The sequence below is a fragment of the Emys orbicularis genome, chromosome 2 (genome assembly GCF_028017835.1).
Source record: "Emys orbicularis isolate rEmyOrb1 chromosome 2, rEmyOrb1.hap1, whole genome shotgun sequence".
Taxonomy (NCBI): Eukaryota; Metazoa; Chordata; order Testudines; family Emydidae; genus Emys; species Emys orbicularis.
In genome coordinates, this window is record NC_088684.1 from 225,750,695 (window position 1) to 225,772,283 (window position 21,589).

At 38.9% G+C, this 21,589-nt stretch overlaps 1 protein-coding gene across 1 annotated transcript in view; it reads right to left on the reverse strand.

The window, feature by feature from the left end:
- LOC135873945 (ubiquitin-conjugating enzyme E2 E2) overlaps positions 1–21,589 on the reverse strand; it is a 326,444-nt gene that overhangs the window by 39,188 nt on the left and 265,667 nt on the right. The window contains exon 4 of the mRNA XM_065398577.1: positions 18,074–18,206. Coding sequence (XP_065254649.1) covers positions 18,074–18,206 — 133 coding nt within the window. The remainder of the gene's footprint in view (positions 1–18,073; positions 18,207–21,589) is intronic.

Genomic DNA, 21,589 nt, shown 5'->3' on the forward strand with positions numbered 1-21,589 from the left:
CCTTGGAGCCTCAGTCCAGCCCCCAGTGTAGAGCCCTGCAAATCCATGGATATCTGCAGATACCTGCATCTGCGGATGCAGATATGCACAGATAATATTTGCGGATCCTGGAAAGGATGAGGATACACATTTGTGTATCTGAACAGGGCTCTAAAGTGAACCTATACTGAACACACCAGAAGGGTAGCCTGCCTTTCCTTCTTCTGTGCTGGAGTAATGTGTGTAACTGTTCTAAAGTGTGTCCTGAAAATACAGGCCTTTTACTTTCAAATAATTTCAGCTGTAAAAGAAAGGTGTGTGGTTATTGGATAGAAAGGGACTATGTAAAAATGACATCTTGGTGTTCCTTAGTTATTCCCCATCAGCAATTTGTTTCCCTATTAGATTTACTCAGATGACAAGTCAAAACAAGATTTTTATAATGACTTGCTCAACATGGCAGCTAAAAATCAAGATGTATCATTTCTGTGGAATATCTCACCAGCAACAATAACTTTCTGGAGTCTAAATTAAGTCAAGAAATGGGTTGATTATGCATGAGACAGTACTGACAGCAATAAAAACTTGATGACAGCTCTGAATCTACTCTTATTTTAAGCAAGAACAAAATTTCTGTTTTCAATGGGATACAAATGGGGACATTTGTCAGTAAACTAAGCAGATGATGCAAATATGTGCAATAACATACTGCTATTTTAATCATGTAAATATTCTTTAACTGGTTGAACACTTCTTCAATCCCTTTACCTCAGTCTTCCAAATAGCCTTGATAAGAGAAAGGAATGAAAAGCCAGTAGCTTTCTGTTGGTAAAGCATTGGAGGCAATGAAAAATACTTCTTCCTCATAACTACTTTTTCACAGAGATCTAGAAAGGCAATATTTGGATCCCTATTTGCATGAATCAGTGAGTTATGTAACAAAGAACCAACTATATCAGGTTTAACTGCTTTTAAATACATTTATGCCTAAGGTTATTATGAACTCATAAGCTGATTGAGCAGTTTGCTAGTCTATACTCCACATATCTATGCTTTTCAGTGAAGTTGTGCTTTCAATTAATCTTTTTCAGGCTGGCTTACCTACATGCTTTCTTCTGATACCTTTATAACCCTTTAAAAATATTCCTGCATCCTGCATCTCCAGCCCAATAAGTTACTACAGCGAGTAGATCTATCTGGGAGGAAGGCACAGAGTCATTGTGCTGGCTACAGGTCAGTTGAAAATCTCTCTGCTATAAGGATATTCACTGAAGGCTGGTTCTGTCCCCTTTGCATCAACAGAATGGTATAAATAAGCCACAATTTAGGAGACAACTGGAAATATTGTTTCCTCCTCCAGATGATTCTGTCCTGACTCTGTACCACGCCAGCCTCCATTGCAGCCAACTTGGGAAACTAACTGCAGTTGAAAATTCCTAGAAAGTATAAGTGAGACAGGAGCATTTCATTCCCTCAGATATTGACTCCCACATATCTGATGTTGTATTTGTCACACACACAATCTTGATTTTTGCAGGGCTATCTCCATCTATTGTGAAGAGACAAGAAGCCAGCTGACAATATTACTCTAGGGGTATTACATTATCTACAATATAGTCAGATTTTTACACTTGATACCATTTAAATGTGTCCTGTAAAGGATGCAGTCTAATGTTTCCATTTATTCCTTAATACAAAGGTCTAAATACACTCTTACTAACATTCAAAGGTTTATGGGTATATGCAGGAAGTTATCATCAGACAAATGAATGACAGATGAGTAATTTCCATTTCCCCAAAGATATCTGTCCTCTATGGACTCATTTTCTTTTATACTGTAGTGCATACAGAATATCTTATTTTCACAGGATATATGTGCAGGTCAGGGAACTGTACTTTATAGAAAAGGGGGGAAAATAGGACAATTTTCTGAAAACAATAAAAATACCATAGGAGGTTATAAAGGTAATCTGTAAGGAATTTAAATGAATTCAAACAATTTTGGCAATAAATAATAATAATGATAAATACATTTATCTAGTGCTCCACAGCAAAGTTAGTTGGGTTCTATTAACAGAATAAAAACAAAAGTCTAACCTCTTTAAATAAAAACAAATGAAGTTAAGAACATAAGAACAGCCATACTGGGTCAGACCAATGGTCCATCTAGCTCAGTATCCTGTCTTCCAACAGTGGCCAATGCCAGGTGCCCAAGAGGGAATGAACAGAACAGGTAATCATCACGTGATCCATCCCCTGTCGCCCATTCCCAGTTTCTGGCAAACAGAGGCTAGGGACACCATCCCTGCCCATCCCGGCTAATTGATGGACCTATCCTCCATTAACTTATCTAGTTCTTTTTTGAACCCTGTTATAGTCTTGGCCTTTTCAACATTCCCTGGCAAAGAGTTCCACAGGTTGACTGTGCACTGTATGAAGAAATACTTTCTTTTGTTTGTTTTAAATCTCTGCTGATTAATTTAATTTGGTGACCCCTAGTTCTTGTGTTATGAGGAGTAAATAACACTTCCTTATTTACTTTCTCCATACCAGTCATGATTTTATAGACCTCTATCAGATCCCCCCTTAGCTGTCTCTTTTCCAAGCTGAAAAGTCCCAGTATTATTAATCTCTCCTCATATGGAAGCAGTTCTATACCCCTAATCATTTTATTGCCCTTTTCTGTACCTTTTCCAATTCCAATATATCTTTTTTGAGATGGAGCGACCAAATCTGCATGCAGTATTCAAGATGTGGGCATACCCTGGGGATTTATATAGAGGCAATATGATATTTTCTGTTTTATTATCTATCCCTTTCCTAATGATTCCTAACATTCAGTTAGCTTTTTTGACTGCCGCTGCACATTGAGTCGATGTTTCAATGACTCCAAGATCTCTTTCTTGAGTGATAACAGCTATTTTAGACGCCATCATTTTATATGTATAGTTGGGATTATGTTTTCCAATGTGCATTACTTTGCATTTTTCAACACTGAATTTCATCTGCCATTTTGTTGCCCAGTCACCCAGTTTTGTGAAATCCTTTTGTAACTCTTGGCAGTCTGCTTTGGACTTAACTATCTTGAGTAGTTTTGTATCATCTGCAAATTTTGCCACCTTACTGTTTACCCCTTTTTCCAGATCATTTATGGATATTTTGAATAGTACTGGTACCTGTACAGACCCCTGGGGGACACCACTATTTACCTCTCTCCATTCTGAAAACTGAATTCCTACCATTTGTTTTCTATCTTTTAACCAGTTACCAGTTCATGAGAGGACCTTCCCTCTTATCCTATGACTCCTTACTTTGCTTAATAGCCTTTGGTGAGGGACCTTGTCAAAGGCTTTCTGAAAATCTAAGTACACAATATCACACTTGTCCACATGCTTGTTGACCCCCTCCAAGAATTCTAGTAGATTGGTGTGGCATGGTTTCCCTTTACAAAAACCATGTTGACTCTTCCCCAACAAATTGTGTTAATCTATATGTCTGATAATTCTGTTCTTTACTATAGTTCAACCAATTTGCTGGGTACTGAAGTTAGGATTACCAGCCTGTAATTTCCGGGATCACCTCTGGAGCTTTTTTTTTTTTTTTTTTTAAATGGCGTCACGTTAGCTATCCTCCAGTCATTCGGTACAGAAGCTGATTTAAATGATAGGTTATATACCACAGTTAGTAGTTCTGCAATTTCACATTTGAATTCCTTCAGAACTCTTGGGTGAATACCATCTGGTCCTGGTGACTGGTTAATTTGTAATAAGGAAAAAGAAGGGATTGAAAAGAAAGGAAATATGTATAGAGCCAAGAGTAGTCATGGGGTGGGGAGGAAAACTTTAGTACAATGTGAAAAGCCAGGTCGGACGAAGAAAGATGAATTGGGATGTGGGGACTGTTTTCCATACTGAAAGGCCTTCCACAGCAAAAGCTGCAATGCCCACTTCACACATCCTAAGCAGAAGGAGGCGTGTGGGTGACCTCAGAGAGTTGACTGCATAAGACTCAAGGATCAGGTTTCAAATGTTGTCAGTGAGAACACCATGAAAAGCTTTAAAAACCAATCAGCAATATGCACTGAATGTCCTCAAAAGCCAGACTGAGGAGCACCCAACCTATAATTAGCTTAGCTAATTAGTAATGTTTGGATTATTTTTATGTCAAAATATCTAGCCCTTCCCCTCCAAATGATGCTTCAACCTGCACTTGTATATAACTTGTCTATCGGTGATGTCACCTCAGTTATGGAACCTGAATAGAGAATTGAGTTGGTCTATAGCATTTCAGGCATATTTTAAATAATAGAACAGCCCTATACTTCAGGGACCCAAACTTGCAGTCCTCACTCAGACAAAATTTCTACAGCCCCCAATTCTTCATTGGCTATTCTGTTTGAATAAAGACTTTCGGAGAACAACCATGGGGTGCAAGGAGTTGAGGTACATGGGGAAAAAGTCAAAATGAACTCTGCACTTTGTGAGTCTATGTCTACACTACACACCTTTTAGTGACACAGCTGTGCCGCTACAGCTGTGCCGCTAAAAGGTGCGCAGTCTAGCCGCTCTTTGTCGGCAGGAGAGAGCTTTCCCGCTGACAAAAAATTTCCACCCCCAGTGAGCGGCGGTAGCTTTGTCAACAGGAGAGCTCTCCCACCGACAAAGCACTGTTCACATCGGCGCTTTTTGCCAGTGAAACTTTTGTCATTCTGGGATGTGTTTTTTTCACACCCCTGAATGACAAAAGTTTTACCGATGAAAATCCAGTGTAGACAAAGCCTAACTCTGGAGTTTAGGCAGGAGTAGCAGTTCTGGTTTCAGTCGGTCAAACTTTGTCCATCCCAAAAGAGAGAATCATAAAACAAGACCAAGCCAAAACTCTTTAGTCTTTAGTCAGAACTACTGCAGAACAGTCTAAATTTAAAATCCCTATGTCCCTGCAAGATGCAATAACCCTTATGTTAATTAGTATCCTTAAATTCCTTATAGAGGGCAACTCAATTTAGTGTGTATTATGCCTAGGACTAAGGCTGCATTTCTAAGACAGGGTGATCCATCTCTGTTTTCTAACTACAAAATTGTAGCATACATAATGACAATTTAGATGGGGCTACTATAAGGTGGGTGCATAACTGGCTGGATAACCGTACTCAGAGAGTTGTTATTAATGGTTCCCAATCCTGCTGGAAAGGCATAACGAGTGGGGTTCCGCAGGGGTCTGTTTTGGGACCGGCTCTGTTCAATATCTTCATTAACTACTTAGATATTGGCATAGAAAGTACGCTTATTAAGTTTGCGGATGATACCAAACTGGGAGGGATTGCAACTGCTTTGGAGGACAGGGTCATAATTCAAAATGATCTGGACAAATTGGAGAAATGGTCTGAGTTAAACAGGATGAAGTTTAACAAAGACAAATGCAAAGTGCTCCACTTAGGAAGAAAAAATCAGTTTCACACATACAGAATGGGAAGAGACTGTCTAGGAAGGAGTACGGCAGAAAGGGATCTAGGGGTTATAGTGGACCACAAGCTAAATATGAGTCAACAGTGTGATGCTGTTGCAAAAAAAGCAAACATGATTCTGGGATGTATTAACAGGTGTGTTGTGAGCAAGACACGAGAAGTCATTCTTCTGCTCTACTCTGCTCTGGTTAGGCCTCAGCTGGAGTATTGTGTCCAGTTTTGGGCACCGCATTTCAAGAAAGATGTGGAGAAATTGGAAAGGGTCCAGAGAAGAGCAACAAGAATGATTAAAGGTCTTGAGAACATGACCTATGAAGGAAGACTGAAAGAATTGGGTTTGTTTAGTTTGGAAAAGAGAAGACTGAGAGGGGACATGATAGCAGTTTTCAGGTATCTAAAAGGGTGTCATAAGGAGGAGGGAGAAAACTTTGTTCACCTTAGCCTCTAAGGATAGAACAAGAAGCAATGGGCTTAAACTGCAGCAAGGGAGGTCTAGGTTGGACATTAGGAAAAAGTTCCTAACTGTCAGGGTGGTTAAACACTGGAATAAATTGCCTAGGGAGGTTGTGGAATCTCCATCTCTGGAGATATTTAAGAGTAGGTTAGATAAATGTCTATCAGGGATGGTCTAGACAGTATTTGGTCCTGCCATGCGGGCAGGGGACTGGACTCGATGACCTCTCGAGGTCCCTTCCAGTCCTAGAATCTATGAATCTATGAATTAATTAGGAAGAACAACAGCTGAGATACTTAATGGATTACCATGTAAAGTGCACAATAAATGACTGACCATATGATGCTCACTGTTAAAGCAGACTATACTAATGTGTACCAACAAAAGGACTTTATTTATTTGATTTTTTGTAAACATTTCAAATAATCTAAATATAATAGGTAATGAATATCCATAGATTTACTGCATAAAGAAAAAACACAAACCATCTGCATTATAAGGAAGTATTACCTTATAACTATTTTATTTGAGCTACACTGCACATTTTATTTATCAGATGTGAAACTAATTAACTGTTAAGAAATCTGAGGCCTAAATCATTCTGGGTTTTTTGTAAGGCTTCTGTTTTTCAGTTTTAACTGCCAAACGCCAATGAAACACGAAACAAACAAAAAGAGCAAGAAAGCAAAATCGATGTTCATCCAATAACCACCATGTAACCACCAATACATAAGGGCTTGTTTATACAGTGGGGTAATGCAGACTCTGGGCATGTGATTTCTAAACATATGTTGCTCATTAATTGGTCCATGCTGGAGCACACTAAATGTTCTATAGTGGAGTGGACTTTAACATAGTGCTGTTTGAAACAGGGAACATTACAAAGAGATTACTCATTACAGTATATACAAAGAGAAAGCCCTGAAAAACCCCAGTTTTTGGACATCTACATAAAACTCAAATTGTTAAAAATAACCCCCCAAAATGGAATTAATAAATCCCCCAAAACAGATGATCTAGGTTAGTGTAACAAAATGCTCAGTGCTTAATATGGCTTGCTAGAAGTGATAATGTTTCAGTGGAGTGTATAATAGTGTTCATGTGGATCACCTTTTAATAGCGTCCAAAATGAAACAATGTCTACTTATGATAATGATACAGTATATTAATGGTAATTATGAAGCTGGCTAACCGCCCACTCCACCTCAGTGGAAAGGGCATTAGAGGCAAAAGAAATATCATCTGAAGTAAACAGAGCAATGCTAAGCATATATGTACCATATACATATTTTCAATTGACATGCAGAGTTGGTAGGTCTAAAGATGGATTCTAGTACTAATCCTTGCTGTAACTACAACAAAGAGCAAGTCAAGATGTTCTAAGAAGCTGTGTAAAGAAGCCCTTTGAAAATAATGGAAAGGGAAGGAGGAGAACAAAGAAAATGGAAACATGTCCAGGTCAAAGAGCTTCAGGACACAGAGCAATATTGAGTGATGCAGAGAGTCAAAAGCTTTCTCAGATAAAGACAGACAATACAAGTTTCTGTAAAATGACTTTATTCCTGAAGTTACTTTGTGTGATTACGGAATTTAAAAAAGGCTGTGCCAGCCAAATGAAAGTGGAAAAACAAATCAGAGATGTATTGGCTGTTGTTTAAGAATTTTTAAAAATTGTTTCTGTGGATAACTTTCTCACTAGTTTAATCTTACAGACCAGTCATGCCTGTCACAATAACCCCAAAATGTAGCCTACCAATCTTTCCTTTTTGGATATTGCCAAAATGCCCTTTCATGATAAGCTAAAGAAACCTACCTATACTGACAGAAATGTAGTCAAACATCACACATCAACATGCTCTTTACAATGTATTTAATTAATTTTTTTTTAAACAATGTACCATTTTTATGCAGTATGACTGAATTAACTGGCCTATAAAACTGCTGGACTACCAATAAACATTACACAGTTTCTTTCCCAAAAGGAAAGTTGGTGGGTGCCACCCAATCTTTGAGGTACTGTACAAAGAATTTCCTTCAAGAAACTAGGCACCCTCAACTTATATTTACTTAGAGCACTTTGTGTCTGCTTGGGAAGAAGGGAAGACAGTGGTCGTGGTAGGAGTATCTAAGTTTGGGAGTGGGGAAATGGTAAGAGTTCATTTTGTACATGTGCCATGAGTTCTGGATGAGATCATTATAATCAAATATCAATAAACCACAGCTGTTGCTTAATCACAGTTAACTCACCCTATTAACTCAAAAAAATTAATCACGATTAATTGCAGTTTTAATTGCACTGTTAAACAACAGAATACCAATTGAAATGTATTAAATATTTTCGGATTTTTTCTACATTTTCAAATATATTGATTTCTTATTATAACACAGAATACAAAGTGTACAGTGCTCACTTTATGTTATTACTTTTATTACAAATATTTGCACTGTAAAAATGATTAACAAAATAAATAGTATTTTTCAATTAATCTCATACATGTACTGTAGTGCAATCTCTTTATCGTGAAAGCGCAACTTAAAAATGTAGATTTTTTTTGTTACATAACTGTACTTAAAAACAAAACAAAGTAAAACTTCAGAGCTTACAAGTCCACTCAGTCCTACTTCTTGTTCAGCCAGTCGCTAAGAGAAACAAGTTTGTTTACATTTACAAGAGATAATGCTGCCTGCTTATTATTTACGTCACCTGAAAGTGAGAACAGACGTTCGCATGGCACTTTTGTAGCCGGTGTTGCAAGATATTTACATGCCAGATATGCTAACATTCATATGCCCCTTCGCTTTGGCCACCATTCCAGAGGACATGCTTCCATGCTGATGACGCTTGTTAAACAAATAATGTGTTAATTAAATTTGTGACTGAACTCCTTGGGGGAGAATTGTATGTCTCCTGCTCTGTGTTTTACCCGCATTCTGCCATATATTTCATGTTATAGCAGTCTCGGATGATGACCCAGCACATGTTTGTTTTAAGAACACTTTCACTGCAGATTTGACAAAACGCAAGGAAGGTACCAAAGTGAGATTTCTAAAGATAGCTACAGCACGCGACCCAAGATTTAAGAATCTGAAGTGCCTTCCTAAATCTGAGAGGGACGAGGTGTGGAGCATGCTTTCAGAAGTCTTAAAAGAGCAACACTCTGATGCGGAAACTACAGAACCCGAACCACCAAAAAAGAAAATCAACCTTCTGCTGGTGACACCTGACTCAGATGATGAAAATGAACATGCATTGGTCTGCGCTGCTTTGGATCGTTATTGAGCAGAACCCATCATCAGCATGGAGGCAAGTCCTCTGGAATGGTAGTTGAAGCATGAAGGAACATATGAATCTTTAGCGCATCTGGCACGTAAATATCTTGCAACGCTGGCTACAACAGTGCCATGCAAACGCCTGTTCTCACTTTCAGGTGACATTGTAAACAAGAAGCAGGCAACAGTATATCCTGTTTGTGTGAGCAATTGGCTGAACAAGAAGTAGGACTGAGTGGACTTGTAGGCTTTAAAGTTTTACATTGTTTTATTTTTGAATGCAGTTATTTTTTGTACATAAGTCTACATTTCTAAGTTCAACTTTCATGATAAAGAGATTGCACTACAGTCCTTGTATTAAGTGAATTGAAAAATATTATTTCTTTTATTTTTACTGTGCCAATATATATAATAAAAAATAAATAAAAAGTGAGCACTGTACACTTTGTATTCTGTGTTGTAATTGAAATCAATATATTTGTAAATGTGGAAAACATCCAAAAATATTTATATAAATAGTATTCTATTATTGTTTAACAGTGTGATTAATCACGCGATTAATTGTGATTAATGTTTTTAATCCAATGATTAAGCGCTTGACAGCCCTAAAATAAATAAACAAATAAATACAAGGAAGCTTTTGACCCAATTTGGCATACTGAAAATATAGTGGGAAGGAATGATAATTATGAGACTCAGAAGAATTAGCAGGTACATACTTGGATTCCCAGAAAACCACAAAAATAACAGGAGTACTTGTGGCACCTTAGAGACTAACAAATTTATTAGAGCATAAGCTTTCGTGGGCTACAACCCACTTCTTCGGATGCACAGTGATTCACAATGCCATTTTATATCAAACGTGACCTTTGCATGTACTGATAATAATTAATATATGTCCTCTTCCTCTCCTCTGTCTTGTCACTTTCTTTCTATGTGTATCACAGTCTCTGGTGCTGTTTGGTGTTCTCTGTGATTCTGTCCCTTTGATGGGCACTGAAGTTACTCCAATGGGGAGAAGGAAGAACTGCATCTGGACTTAACTTCCGCTGAAGTCACTGCTGTGTACTGCCATGTAGTTTTAGTGTCATGTGAGGGTGCAAACACTGAAATGGATAGTGTTACAAAGGGTTTGACAGGGAGGGGAAATGCAGATTATAGTTTTCAGTCTTAACAGACAGCTGTTGGGGCAGCCATGGATAGCAGGATTAAGAATCGTATTGCTGATTCTCACAATTTTTGTCATGACTCTTCTGATATTTGGTTACTTTTTAATGGTTCACATAAATTTCTGGTTTCTGCCTTCAGTCAAGTTTCACTCTTTCCCCAACTGGCTTCTGTCTTCATTTATTGACAATGGGACTGAAGTCACAGGCTGCCTTCAGCAAGATAACCACCATGGCCCTTTCACTTTTATAGGTGAAAGTGAGCCTTCCCCTGGCAAAGACTGGGGATCTTTAATCTTCATATGAAGGCCAAGCAAGGATCAGAATAACAGAGAATGAGACTGTAAGGGCAGAAGGGTTTTTAGGAAACAGGACAAGAAACTATGAGGAATCGGGGGGAATGTGGGGAGCAGAAGGTAGCTGAAAGGAGTTACAAGGGAATGTGGCATGGCTTAGAGTGACAATGGGATGGGCAGGAGATTCTGAGCTAAATATTGCGGGGAGGAGGAGCAAGAGGAGATAGGGTGTAACAAGGAGGCTGAGGGCAGGAGGGGGGTAAGGGAGAACATGTAGAGACAGCGCCAGTGGGGCAGTGGCCTATACTCACAAGTTAAGTCGGGGGGCTAGAGTGACAGACGTCACACCCAGAGTTATAGGAGAGGGTAAGTAGAGGCCTCTCTGAGTAGTGAATAAGGATGCATGCATTGTGTGTGTGTATTTCAGTTAATTTTGAACCTGAAATGCTAGAACACAAATTGGGGCAGGTGAGCAGCTTCACCCCAAAAGATTAACATATCAGAAGGCACGTGAAAAGCAATATGATTAGTTTTTGGAAAAATCTCATGATTTTAAGACAAAATGATTTTTTGGGGTCTCGCATGATTTCTGAATGTTAGGTAATAGTTAGTAGGCATTGGCAATACACTTGGTAATACTGAAGAATGCCAGTTTTATGCTTGCTTTTGCCCTCAGATAAATGGCATCTTGAAAAATTAGCTACTATACTGCAGATAAGAAACATTATTCCTTAAAAGCCAATCATGTATAAAATAAATATGAAAAGAGAAGTAAAAGCTCTGGACAAAAGGAACTCAAGTCTCGTATATCAGACTAAATTTATGAAAAGAGCATAAGGCTTGTATCACAGGAGAGGGATTCTATAGTAGATAATGATATTTTGTGCATACAGATTAGCATTACGTGACCATCATGTACGAAACATGAAAGAGATATTCAATATTGCTATTAAGACAAGATACTATAGACACCGTATGTGATATTTACAAAGGAACAAGACTTTCCTAGCATTCTAAATTGATTTAACGCAGCTAAACTTTCAAATCCTGAGAACAATTTTTCAATCAATCAATGGACATGTGAGATTTACAAGGGGAAATAGACTTTTCGGTTATTCTAGTTTTGATTTTGAAATGAGTTAGCATCATGAAAGCTTTCAAGTCCTGTGTACCATCTTTCAGTCAGTTGAGATTAAAGTGCTCAGAAAGATTAATGGTAGAGTTGGGATTAAGGATTTTATATATCACTCAAATTCAAAAATAAAGGTAGCAGAAGTACTAGGATAATGATAGATATATCTACATTGTAATAGCTATGAATAAATGGAATTGACACCACAGCAGAGTGAATACAGTCAAATATCGGAGTAGACATTATTAATAAAGATTATTCTTGATGAAAATGCAGACACTGTGTAGTGACAATTCCTGGAGGTAGTTTTCTTGAAAATATTGTTGTTTCCACAAACAGCTACGTGGGAGAACATGACATGGCCTACTGATTTGTAAAGACTTTCTGTTCTGGAGGGCTGGAACGTGTGATAATGAAATGAACCCCCTTCATCTGACAATTTAAGAGTGTATGAAATGTTGTGGTATTAATTTGTCACCGAGGGTGAACGTCAGAAGGTTCCCATTTCTTAATGGTGTGCATGCTTAGAAAATTTACCAATTTTTCTAAAATGGAACAAAGTTACAAATAGGATTAGAATGGGTTAGTATTCTCCCAGGCTGACTAAAAGGAACAATATTCCTAGGTATATATGCCTCTACTTTCCAATACTGTAGAGGAAGTAGAGCCAGACATCTTTAGGAGACAGAGCTTTCTGGAAACCTTTAAGCATGAAAGGAAGATATTTAGCAAGAAACAGGAATCTCAAAGGTATTGCTAAAAGCGTTTGGAGAGGTCATTAAGACCTAGAAGAAATGCAGGAATATTTCCCTGGCATGACATCTAGATACTTTTATTAAGTGGCCATTCAGAACTGGCCACCAATCCTTCTATTCAACCATTCACTGCAGGACAAGGAAGATATTTCATCTTTGGGTTGAAGTGAATCCTTGCCTTGCAGAATTTATGCTGTGTTTGTGAATCAAGATCAAAATGTCATCAGCATCTGGCTTTTGCAGAAGGAGAGATCATATGAATGTGCTCTGCTTCACTTGGTCTGTTCCACACCTTATCACAGTTTGGCAGCCCCTGACACCAAGATGATGCTTTAAAAAACAAAAAAACAAAACACAACTGGGAAAAAAAAAAAAAGGATTCTGTGGGCTGCTTGGTTTCTTGCTGAATCAGCCACTAGTTGCTAAACCAATTTTCAGAGTGCCATACAAACTTACACACAGCAGAAACTAACAAAAATTTTTAATTGATTCGAGCCTCCCAGAAAAACAAAGCTAATTTGTCAGTTCTCAGATGAGCTGTTGCATAAATCTTGGTATCTGATGATATAGATGAACTGTGAACAACCATAAATAAGTGATAGGCTGGGCTGGTCCTGTTTCACTTCTGATCAAGCTGTTTTAGAAAGTTTTCCTTGAAGGAAAAAATCTCCTCTACATGAGCACTCTGCAGCTAAGCAGGGCACAATGTCATCCATTTAAAAGGAAAGAGGGATTGAACGGGTGAGTGACCTTTTGCTTAGAAAATTTTAATTTGAGTCCAATTTAAATGAATGAGGCAAAGTTAAAAGGTTGAAAAGCACTGAGTTCGGGGGGGGGGGAGAGGGAGGGAGAGATGGATATCACAAAGAGCAAATCAAACAGCATTTAGTGATATACCACAGACATTTATTTTTTTTGCTATTTATGGAAAATAAGTTATTGATATTGATTTATGATTAATGTGCTATTAGGTTCATGCCTACCTTTCAGAAGGACACTGACAGGAATAGACAAGCAGAATAATTCAGGACTGGATAGGCAGGATGGAAAATATTGACCTGGGGAGAAGGATTGGTTTGTGTGGAGTGAAGAAAATCTGGTGGACTGGGGCAATACTGTTTAGGTATATGATCTTTTGGAATATAGCTGGGCCACATAGGGGGACTGGCCCTGAATCTTGAAGTTCTACAGAGAATACTATTATTCCCAAAAGCATACTTTTTGATTCAGTTTAAATAAGCCTCCTGGCTTTACCAACCCCCAAACTCAAGTTATTAAAAGTACAAAAGATGGGGATGAAGCATCAGGGGGACTTTAGGAGCAGCAGACACAAAAGAGCTGAGAAGATTTTAAAAATAAACGAGAGACATAAGGATAATGGTTCCAAAGTCTTTAGAAATTGCTGTGGATGATGATAAAGAAGGAGATGGTTTAAACTGAGGGAGGATTTGGAAAGGGAAAATTTAAAAAAAAAGAGCAAACACTGAGTGGCTACAGGATTACGTTCTTTTACGTGATGAGGAAAAAGTCAGGAAAAAATGGAAAAGGAGGAAGGAATTTGAAAGTACAGAAAAGAGGCAGGAAAACTGTTTGACTACATGGAAGAATAAATTTAAAATGTTATTACCGGGCTCAAAAATATATAGGCCAAATTCCTCCTGGTTTTGGCTTGCACAGCGGCATGTCCCCCTTCTGGCTCCTAGGCAGAGGTGTGGCCAGGTGGCTCTGCGTGCTGTCCAATCCACAGGTGTTGGCCCTGCAGCTCCTAATGGCCGCGGTTCCTGGCCAATGGGAGCTGGGGAGCAAGCGCTCAGGGTGTGGGCAGTGTGCGGAGTTCCCTGGCTGCCCCTGAGCCTAGGAGCCGAAGTGGGCACATGCCACCGCTTCCAGGAGCTGCACAGAGCCAGGGCAGGCAGGGAGCCTGCCTTAGCCCTGCTGCGGAGCCGACCAGACTTTTAGCAGTCCGATCAGCGATGCTGACCAGAGCCTCCAGGGTCCCTTTTCAACCGGGCATTCTGGTCGAAAACCAGACGCTTGGCAACCCTAATTACAAGTTCACCAGCAAGGTATTTTTCATAATTTTAAAAATATTTCCCCCCGCTTCTCAACACATATACTCTCTCTCTCTCTCTCACATTAATGGATTCCATGACATCTGCAAACAGAAAAATAGTTTGACTTCCATTGACTTCAGTGGGCTTTAGATTAGGCCTTGTAACAATAACTGTGTCTTGTGATATGGGCCTTTGGAACCTCAACCCAAGTCATGTGATTGCATCTGAGGCAAAGTTTCAGTTTCTTGCCAGTGCTTCTGTGGTCAAATTTGGAGATTATCAAATTTGACAATGTTCCTTTAAATGTTTCCTTAATGGTAAGAGAGGATAAAAGCAGCCCTATAAGTCTCAGGAGGAATGTATGAATTCTACAATAGTAACAAATGAGTGTCAGGCTGTTTCAATTCTGCATCTATGTGCAAGTCACCTACTCAGTTTTGCTAACTGCAAGCATTCAAAAAAACCCACATGAATTAAGGCCCCGTCCACCCCAAATCTTGATATGGCTTCCAAATCATGAGATTTTCCCCCCAGAAAAACTAATAAGTTTTAGGTTCTTTTTATTTGCCTTCTAGTTTTAAGCCTTTCTTAAACTTTTCTTCACAACCATGAGGACTCAAAATGAATAAAAATAAAATAAAGCTGAGATTCTCACATTCACATGACTCCAGAAGCTAGAGCTTTAAGAACAGCATCAAATATCACAAGACTTAAGATAAAACTGAGAGAGGTGGCAATTCTGCCCACTTACATACACAGAACTGTACCATAAAGCTTTCTACAAGATACTCTGCCTCATCGACAGATTTTTTTTAGGCTATACAAATCAAGGTTAGGAGGACAGATTTAAACAGCATACTGACTGCAGCAGTTATCTTGTGACAAGTAGTCACCTTCCCACACTCCGCTTCTCAAGGGACTTCCCAAAGGATTTTATACATGAGTCAGTTTCTGAGACGAGGAAGAATATGCACACTGAAAACATGAACAATATAAGATTCCTCAGAGCACGTTTGAAGATAGAGAATATCTACAACAATGGATGAAAGCAGTTAGAATAAAAGTCACAGAGTGCAAAAAGGAGGTTTAGTAAAATACTGATACTGGTCCTCTGCACATACACCCCAATTTTTTTTTTATGGATAACAACTGACCTTGTCATAATTGCTGGCCCTGTAATAGTACAATACAGTATCATCAGTTCTATCACCCTTTATCACAATACACATTTATATTATTTATATGCACAAATGTCTTATAATGACAACCGGAAGCAAGAATAAAGGAGCACAAAAGAGTGGTTAGAAAGCAGGATAAGAACTTCCCTATTTGATTAATAAGAAACACAAAATTGCATTACTCATTTTACAAAATAATACAGTCACCAAAATATAATTGAGTGTGGCCTGAAAAAGTCATTATCTCAGGGCGAGAGAGCAAATTGGACCTTTCCCTTCTATTTAAAAAGGACTCATTTAATGTGTTTCCTCAAAACTGAAGTGGAGTTTCAACAGAAAGAAGAATCAGATCTTCCTCTCTCATATCTAGCTCTTTAGATAGCCGTACCAAAAAAAGGTATTGTGGTTTAGAGTCTCCTATGGCTTCACATTTCGGAGAGAGCTTAACCCCTACACTTAACACCTGCATGTGAATATTCCCCCCCCCCTTTTTTTTTGCTAGGGGACTGACATTAACTACTCTTAAAATGGCTGTAATTTTCCAATTTATGTGCCTAAAGATAGGCACTTTAATCCGTATTTAGGAACCTAAATTAGGGATTCTGTGGTGCATGTCTTGTTCTGTGGGCTGAAGAGACCCTGGCATAATTTAGACAGCCCTGGGGGGAAGGGGGAGGCTGTCTAAGGCCTGGTCTACATGCAAAACTTATAGCAGCATAGCTATGTAGGTCAGGGGTGTGAAAAACCACACTCCCTAGAAACATAGTTAAGCTGACAAAACCCTCAGTGTAGATGCAATTATGCGGACAGAACAGTGCATATGCTGCATCTACATCAGGGGGCTCTGCCACGATAGCTATGCCAGCATAAGCTCTGTAGTGCAGGCATAGCCTAAGCTACAGCAGTCTTCTCGGACTTCCTTATTGGCCACAGCGCTGCCTGGAATCTCTGCAGTGCTGTGATTCCACAGCCACCCTCAGCCCCACTCCTGCCAGGACTCTATACAGGGATAAGTGAGGGGGCCCTGATGAGGCAGCCTTACAGCTATGTTCTACAGTTCCTATGCCTGGAGAATCCTCCCCTGGCAGAGTATGGGGCATTTAATCCTCTTTGCCCTGCTCTGGCTCTTTTATGCAGTGTAAAGGGGCCAGAGTGGGCCTGAAGGTCTCAGCCCTGATTTTCAGATGGCCTGAGCACCCAAAGCTTCAACGGACTTAAATAGGAGGGGCTATGGATTCTCATCATTTTTGAAAGCCGGGCCTCTTATTTAGGTGCCTAAATATGAATTGGAAAGTTTTGGCTAAAACATTGGTCAGTGGGATAGATGAACCTCAACTATAACATTCTTGTCAGTGATCTCACTGTTTAGATACTCTGGGATAGTATAGAACTAGGGGTGATACACTTTTGTTTCTTCTGTAGGCTGAGCACACCGCACACCTCAGGATCTTCTCATATCTCTCCAATCTCCCCGTGTGCCACCCTCCCATCCCCCTCTATTTCAGGGACTCCCTGCAATCCTCTCTTCTGCTGTGTGCCTCCTCTTCCCCCTTGCCCTCCCTACCATGGCCCCCCATTCTCTTCCTCCATGCCAGGGCTCTTTTTGGCCCCCACTCCAACTGCATGCCGGGGGTTGTGTGTGCCCCATGCCAGGCCTTTGTATGCTGTCCATACTAGGCCCCCCCATTCCCTCTGCATGCCACGGGCTATGTATGCACTCCATAACTCCCCGTTAATCCCCCACCAGGGTCCCCCATTTCCCCCCTGCCAGGGTTCTGTGTTCCTCCCCATTCTCCCCCATGCCCTTTCCCCCCCACCATTCTTATTCTCCTTCTTTCTGTTTCAGGCGAGGTCTACACTACAAAGTTTTGCTGACATATGCACCAGAATACGCCAGAATTCCCCCCGTAGATGAAGCTTATCCTGGCAAAAAAGTTCTTTTGCCTGTGTAGCTTATGTCATTTGGGGAGGTGGTTGAATGATACCAGTAAAAGCACTCCTTTTGCCTGTATGAGATGTGTTTCCACCATGAGTGCCTTTCCCAGTACAGCTATACCAGCAATGCATCTGCAGTGTAGATTAGCTCTTACAGTGTTAACATTTTAAACTGTAGTGGGAGGGTGGACTGAGGAAAAATGAAGGGTACTGTTAGGCTGGAATATGTTAATAGTTAACTGATTCTTTGATCTAAAGACAATTACAGAGGTGGCTGAAGCTGCTAGCTCTCTTGTTGCAGAATGATTATTAAAAAGGAGTACTATGGACATATATCATTTAATTATTCATTGGGTACTGCTATTTTACTTTTAAAATTATTCTACTAACCTTAGGTGGTTTAAAAGGATAGTCTGGTGAAAAGGTAATGTCAAGGAAGAAAACTCCCCCTTCATACACAGAACCTGGAGGCCCCAGTATAGTTGACCTCCATTCATAAATGTTGTCTCCTTTGGGTCCAGCACTAAAACAGAAAGCAAAAATATGGCATAATGAGTAACCACATAAAACTGAGCATATAGTACATCAGTTATATTTATGATAACATTATCTGGCAATCACATCAGAAGCAAAAATGATATATTGCATTCATGGAGCTATTCCCCAATAATACATTTGTCTGATGCCATCTTCTTTTTCACCTAAAGTGGTAATCAGACACATAAATGTAGTATAATCACTGTATTAATAAATTATTCAAATAATTATAGAAAGATTAGCTTCCTGACTGCAACTAAAATATTCTTAGCGGAGGGAGGTGAGGCAGTATTTACAATACAAGGAGACAGAGACTACTTGTCTGTCAGCCATTCAGTATTCAACTACCTCCTTATCCACCTCATCACAAGGTGGCATTGCAGCAACACACATTATTATACAGGACAGACTGCATTAAAATCTTGGCACCATACAAATGACCTTCTGGCTTCACGCTCTAAGTCACTATTCTAAATCACTCCAATGACTAATACAGAAGGCTGTTTTACTCTACAATTATTACAATGTACTGAAAAGCTTATCAAAAGAAAGAGATACTAGCAGGTTAAATTGTAGGATTATGTTAATATAAATTCCTCATTTAAACTAGCAAAGTACTAACATATATTTACAATGTACAGAATATAGCTCTATATGTAGAAAAAAACCCTCCTGTATTCAATCAACATCTAGGCACACTGAAAACTAATATATTTTTTGCAACACAGCTTCCATATAAATCAAAGTAGCCTCTTTTCAAATAACACAAGCTCAGCCTCAGAACCATACATTTTATTCAGCGTGGACTTTCACGTGCAGGATTTTAGTTGCAGTAAGCACAACCCTAACGTTTATTTTTTTCTGTGGATGTGTTAGTTACTTGATTTCAGTAAATATCAATAATATATTCAGATCTAATTCATTGCTAAGCTAGGTTCTAATACAAGTAATATTTTGTGTTTGAAGAACCTAGAGAATACCTCTAGTTAGTGGCCTGTCTATATACAACAACAACAACATCAACCATTATTTCTAATTAGGATCAGTTGTGATGGTGACTTCTGTGATGTGGGCACCTACCATATTTTACAGGAAAGAGGGGTTAGTGGATTTTTCAAAATAAGTGTCACAGTATTTTCTTAAGGCATTTCTTATGAAACAATTCTTGTTATGACTGCAATAAAGAATTCCAGAGCATGCAGGGTTTGTGAAATAGCTGTATGTCTAGAACAGATGAAAGCTCTTGGCTATGCTCCCTACCTCACAATGTACCCACGGCGTACAATTATTACACAACATCATGTCATGTTCACTTCTCAACCATTCATTTTGTTCACTGAAAGTTAATAAACCCTCTTCCACCTGAAATTCCTTCAGCTCCCTTCATTAAAACATCTGATTACGTGATTCCGCAAATACAACCGGGTGACTTACTACTGTGCAGTGTACCAGTTCATTAGTAATGATATCTACATTAATTTTCTATAATATCTGCTAATGCGTCTTGCATTTCTAAACTCCACACTTTCTTAACAAAAATGTGTTGCAGACACTATAATATTATGGAACCATCATTTTATAATATCAACCATACTATCAAAACTAGCAATTGCTTTAAAGATAAAATCTGTCTTTTTAAGCATCACAACAGCAAAAGAGTTGCTACCCATCTGTATCTCACAATGTCTGTAATACATCAGATTGCTAGCTGCCAAACAAATTTAATTTACCCGGTTCTCAGCTTGCATTAACCTTTGAATAATAAAGCACAGCTGAGACTGCTGTAAGAAACAAACCAGAGAATTAATAATTAAAAACACCTCCACAGCCGTTTGGAAAGACCAATCATAAGCCATCAGGGGAGGTTTAATTGTGATTGAACTAGGCATTAAAGGGGCTAATTGTACACTTTATAAACCTAAACAAATGCTGGGGCCACAGCACTGCTACAGTATGTGAGGGACACAGAAAGCAAAGCCTTAAAAGCACTAGGCAATTAGTTCAAATGAAAAAGGCAAGAAGTAAAGGCAGTCTAAACTTTACATGAAAAAAACCTCCCATAATCTGCAAAGGAAATCCCTTGTCATTTTCTACAGAGACAAATTTTCTAATATTGGTAAAAGCAACTACTGATTTGATGCTGGCAGGCTAAAATGGAAGTGATATAAATGTCAAACATAGATAAAAGGTTAAATACAGTAAGCATCAAAAGAAAATCCTATTTTTACTAGACTCCATTTAGCCTGCATGAGACAGCTGAGCCCTCTTTTGGTTTTGAGTACAACTCATATGTTTTTGATTTTGGAGGATCAAAACTTAAAACTGTACCCAGCTGCCCATTATAATTACATTTCCATAACTTAATTTGGTTATATTGTTTTGCCTACTTGTTTAGCAGTGTTAGCATCTGAAGTCAACAACCTCTTAATTCGAATAGTTGAAAAACGCCACATCTATCAATTCAACTATTTCACCATGTCCACTGCACGCCCAGCCTGGCAGCACTGCGATGGACATTGATTTATATTAATTCAAAGATTATCTTTACAACCCAGAGGGACAGAAACATTATAATTAATTATTTTAAATAACAGCTTAAATTATGTCAAGGGTAGCAAAACTCTGTGTTTGCAATGTCTGCATATTTGGATGACCAGTGACAGTAAGCTTGGTCAACCGATATAAAATAGAGATTTATGTGCACAATGAAAGAGCTAACAGCAAGCACCAGCATAACCCTTCTTCTCTTGCACATTAATAATACTAAAGTTCAATAGATGTATTATTTCTTTCCCTTCTTTCCTAATTGTTAAGGCTTTTATTATAGTCACCATTTATGATATTGACAACAAGAGTGACAACACATGAGGTTTCTCCAGAGAAAATTCCCATATGTGCAAGCCCTTAGCTAAATCAGGGTTATAATGCAAGATAATTTAATTACCCTTCTCTCTACGTGGACATCTGCCCCATACAGTGAGGCCCAAACATTTTACATTCAGTGTGATTTATATTCCAGCTCCATTAATATTATTGGCAACTAAACCAAAGATCTCAATGAAAGTAAAGTAAACATCTCAGTGCTTGAAACTGTTATCTTTGGAAGGACTGATACAGATGGACATCAGTTTGGCAAAGGGGAGATTAAATCATCTAAGGCTGAACCGACCCAGAGCCAGAGCACATATATATGCTGCTTTCCACTCAACTGATGTTAAACCAATCAGTTTCAATAATGGGGATAATGATGGCTGTAGCAGTTCCAGATGGAATCACCTCAACCATAAAAATATGGTAGTTGGGATAAGGACTGATCTGTCAGATATGCCAATGATTCAGTCTCCAAATTTGAGCCCTGATTCTTAAATA